Source organism: Zingiber officinale, chromosome 9B (genome assembly GCF_018446385.1).
Source record: "Zingiber officinale cultivar Zhangliang chromosome 9B, Zo_v1.1, whole genome shotgun sequence".
Classification (NCBI taxonomy): Eukaryota; Viridiplantae; Streptophyta; class Magnoliopsida; order Zingiberales; family Zingiberaceae; genus Zingiber; species Zingiber officinale.
Window position 1 is genome coordinate 50,778,500 of NC_056003.1, and position 3,655 is coordinate 50,782,154.

Below are 3,655 nucleotides of genomic sequence, written 5' to 3' on the forward strand. Positions count from 1 at the left end.
AACGGTGAAAAACCGTTGTCTTTTTTAGATAAAAAATAAAAAAAATTAATACACAATTTTTTAATATTATAAATCATTCAAAATACTAAATTTCAAAATAAAATTTAATATACAATTTTCTAACATTCAAAAATAATATCTATAACATTCTGAAGAAATTTTATAAGCAACCAACAAAATTTCATAAGCAACCCACAAAATGATAACACTATTAAAACAAAGGTAGAACAATATAACACGAGATTTTCTAATCTGTTTTGACTGTTGAACTTTTGCTCCTAATCTGTTTCAAGGACCGCAGCACTGCTACGGTGCTCTTCATGTATAAGCTCTGCATATATTTAATCTCCTCCAACTCCGGAACCCTCCCACCTGATTGTGTCGGCTTTGGCACTCCATTTTGTCCATCGCATTCTACTAAAATTGACAGGTTGTTGCTGGGGAAGAGGTGGTCGAGCATAGCCACACACTCCTTCACGAGTTTGTATAGGAGATCAGTTGTAAAGAATGGCTGCTGCAGCACCTTTTCGATGAAGGGCTGCCTGATAAGTTCTCCTGTTCTCTTGTCATACTTCTTCAGTATTTTCACTAGACCTGAATTCATCACAACAAGAATAATAAACCATCTAAATGAGTGCACAAATTTAAAAAAAAAAGAACCAGAAGAAAGGACAGGAAACTAGAAACTGAATTATAATTCGATACTGCTCATGCTATTCGAATACTGCAAGTGTATCTAACAAGTAGAGAATTGCAACTAACTGAGCATGCTATAAAAATAAAGCAAGGAAATTAAACTACAAGATAAGCTTAATAGCTGTTCATGTTCAAGAAATTCAAGAAACTAACACTACATACTTTAAATGAAGGCTATTCTTGCCTTTCTAAGTAGCAGGGAAAATGCTAAACTCATTCTAACTAAATAAAGGGATGTTCTTGCTCTTTGAATTGCAAGGAAAATACTAAACTCATTCTAACTAAATAAAAGGGCTGTTCTTGGATAAGAAATTACTCAAGCTTACTTATGAAACTTTCATGCTTAAAAACAAAGCCGTGAAATTCTGAATTTCAGATTGAAATGCTAAGGAACTAAGCAACTGAAATGCCAAGCAACCAAATACTAGAATGCTAGAAAAATAGCACAACAAGCTAACTCCAAATCATAAAAACAAGGATGTTCATGTTAAACTAAAACTAAACAAGGTTGTTCATGTTAAACTAAAACTAAACTTGACATGAAACAAATTCTAAAGGAATAGAGTACTGCCCGATATATGAAATCTGCACTTAATAGGTCTACACTCCTAAGTTATTTCCAACAAAGCAAAAACATAAAGAAAGGATGATTTCTGCTGTAATCAAAAGTTAACACATGATATACTAAAGCATATGCTGTTCATGTCCAGTTAATAGCATAGATCAACCAATTCCTAATGGTCACTGTAAAGAGCTTCTACTGTAAACCCAAGCCACAATTGCTCTTCACGCAATGTGCCACGACAACAGAAGGAAACAGGAAGAACAATGCTAGCTTCCATACAACCCGAACATGCTAACTAAAATACTAAGTGCAAGCCTGAGGAACAATTCCTCATGCTCTACACCAAGCTTTACATGGACTGTAAAACTTAAACTGTAAAAATTCGAAACCATAACACTCTACACGTAACAAAGCATGATCATCAAGGTCACAACCTAAAAACAAATACTTCTTAAACATGCTGTGCTTAGCAAAGAAAACCCAACCGTAATGCTTAAACGAGTCAATGAGAATCTGTTCACGCTCAGCAAGGAAAAGAAGGAAGCAAAATTTTGGAACTACTCCTACCACGGGTGAGTAGTACTTATCGGGATTTGCTTGGACTTACAACCGAGAAGAGAAGAGGCTTCTAGGGTTCCGATGAGACTCGAAATCGCAGCGCCTTCTTCGCGTCTATGTGCTCTCCACGTCGAGAAGATCACGAGAATGTGAAGGATTCTTAGAGACAACCCTCCGCCGACCGCCGGAGAAGAAACTAGGGTTTCTTTGGTTTCGCCCGAGAAGAAACGGCGCACGCGAGGAGGAGAAGAAATGAGATTTTCCGGATTCGGGAAAAATTTGATCTTCTTAAACTAGGGTTTCCATTATACTATACCTTAAATATATTTCTCCTCATACTTGGTTAACAAAGCGTGCGCAGCCCAGTTGGTTGGCTGTGTCCGGTTAGGTCGGGTTCGGCCGGAGGTTTTGGGTTCAAGTCTCATTTTTAATGATTTTTTGGTCAAAACTTCTTTCTTTTTGTAAACATACTAAACGACCTCCAAAAATTATGTAAAAATACTCTAAAAATCTCTAGCATATTTTAAAAGTATTTCTAAATATTTTTAAAGACATTTAGTACTCGAAATAGGGAAAATTGAGTCGTTACAGGCAGCATAAAGACTGTTGAAGAGTCAAAGAGAAGTGGAGGGGATCGTCTTCGCCGTCGGCGGAGGAGGCATCAGGGTGCTTCTCGGTGAGGGCGCGGTGGGGGAGTTGCGGCTGGCGGTTGAGAAGGCGGCATATGTTTTTTGGCCGGACGGATCTGTAATAAATGATCATACAACCAAACTCAACATCCCAAACAATGTATACAATCAAGTCCACACAAATCTAGCACTAAAAACAACTTACCCTCGAGCCATATCTGATATCTCTCTCGGAGGGCTCGGGAGGTTATTGTGGCGGTGAGCTGGGACAGAGGAATAGGGCAATGCCAACACTAGAGTAAAGATCGGTTAGAGCAAACCTGGTTCGATCGTCGAAGCTGCGATGTGTAGAGAGGCGCAGCAGGAGGTTAGATCTAGGGTTCAAACCCCTCTTAACCGGAGATCCACCAATGCAGGGTCGGTGACTCTAGGAGAAGAGAAATCTCTGGATGGACTCCAGTGATCAGTGGAGCAGAGCCTTAGCCGGCGGTGGACGCTTGGTGCTAGCGCGATCGATTTCCTCCTGGCTCCGGCGTCGGGGAAGAGTTAGGCCTCGACGACGGCAGCTATGGCGTTGATCGGAGCAAGGCACGACTCAATGAGGCTTCAGCCGACGTTGAGTAACTCTTGGCTGGTGGTTATGTATGCGGGGAGAAGAAGTATCGGCGTCGATAGGCGGCGAGGATCAGCGTCGGGTTGGGAAGGAGGGGAAAGGGGAATCGGCAGTGGTGACCTAGCCTCACGCGAACAAAAAAACTCTTTGTTCGTGAGTTTTTTTTCGTGAAGTTAAAAAAAACTATTATTTTTTTGGGATTCAACAACATTCAATAGACAACAGTTTAATAAAACTGTTGTATATTATCATGTAAGCAACGCTAAAAGATAACAGTTTTTTAAAACCGTTGTCTTTGACATACATTAGACAACAGTTTTTTAAAAATCGTTGTATTTGACATACATTAGACAACAGTTTTTTAAAAATCGTTGTCATTTAAAAAAAATTATGGTGAACAACAATGGTTTTCAATAAAACTGTTGTTAAATGGCAAAAAGACAACAGTTTCTCGAAAAACTGTTGTCTATTAGGTGTGGTTAAATCTAAAATTTCTTGTAGTGCCTAGAGTTAGCGCTGTGTGTTTGTTTCTTTGTATTTTCTGCTGCATATCTTTGAAGAAACAAGCAATGACGAGCATGAGATCGCGCCGAG

General features: G+C 39.3%; 1 protein-coding gene across 1 annotated transcript; it reads right to left on the reverse strand.

The window, feature by feature from the left end:
* Positions 1 to 247: 247 nt before the first annotated feature.
* On the reverse strand, positions 248 to 2,664 carry LOC122023003 (SPX domain-containing protein 1-like). The gene is made up of 3 exons (XM_042581105.1): positions 2,654 to 2,664; positions 2,409 to 2,564; positions 248 to 626 (listed from the first exon to the last, which is right to left on the reverse strand). The coding sequence occupies exons 1-3, from the start codon at positions 2,662 to 2,664 to the stop codon at positions 248 to 250; spliced, it is 546 nt and encodes a 181-aa protein (XP_042437039.1).
* Positions 2,665 to 3,655: the final 991 nt, after the last annotated feature.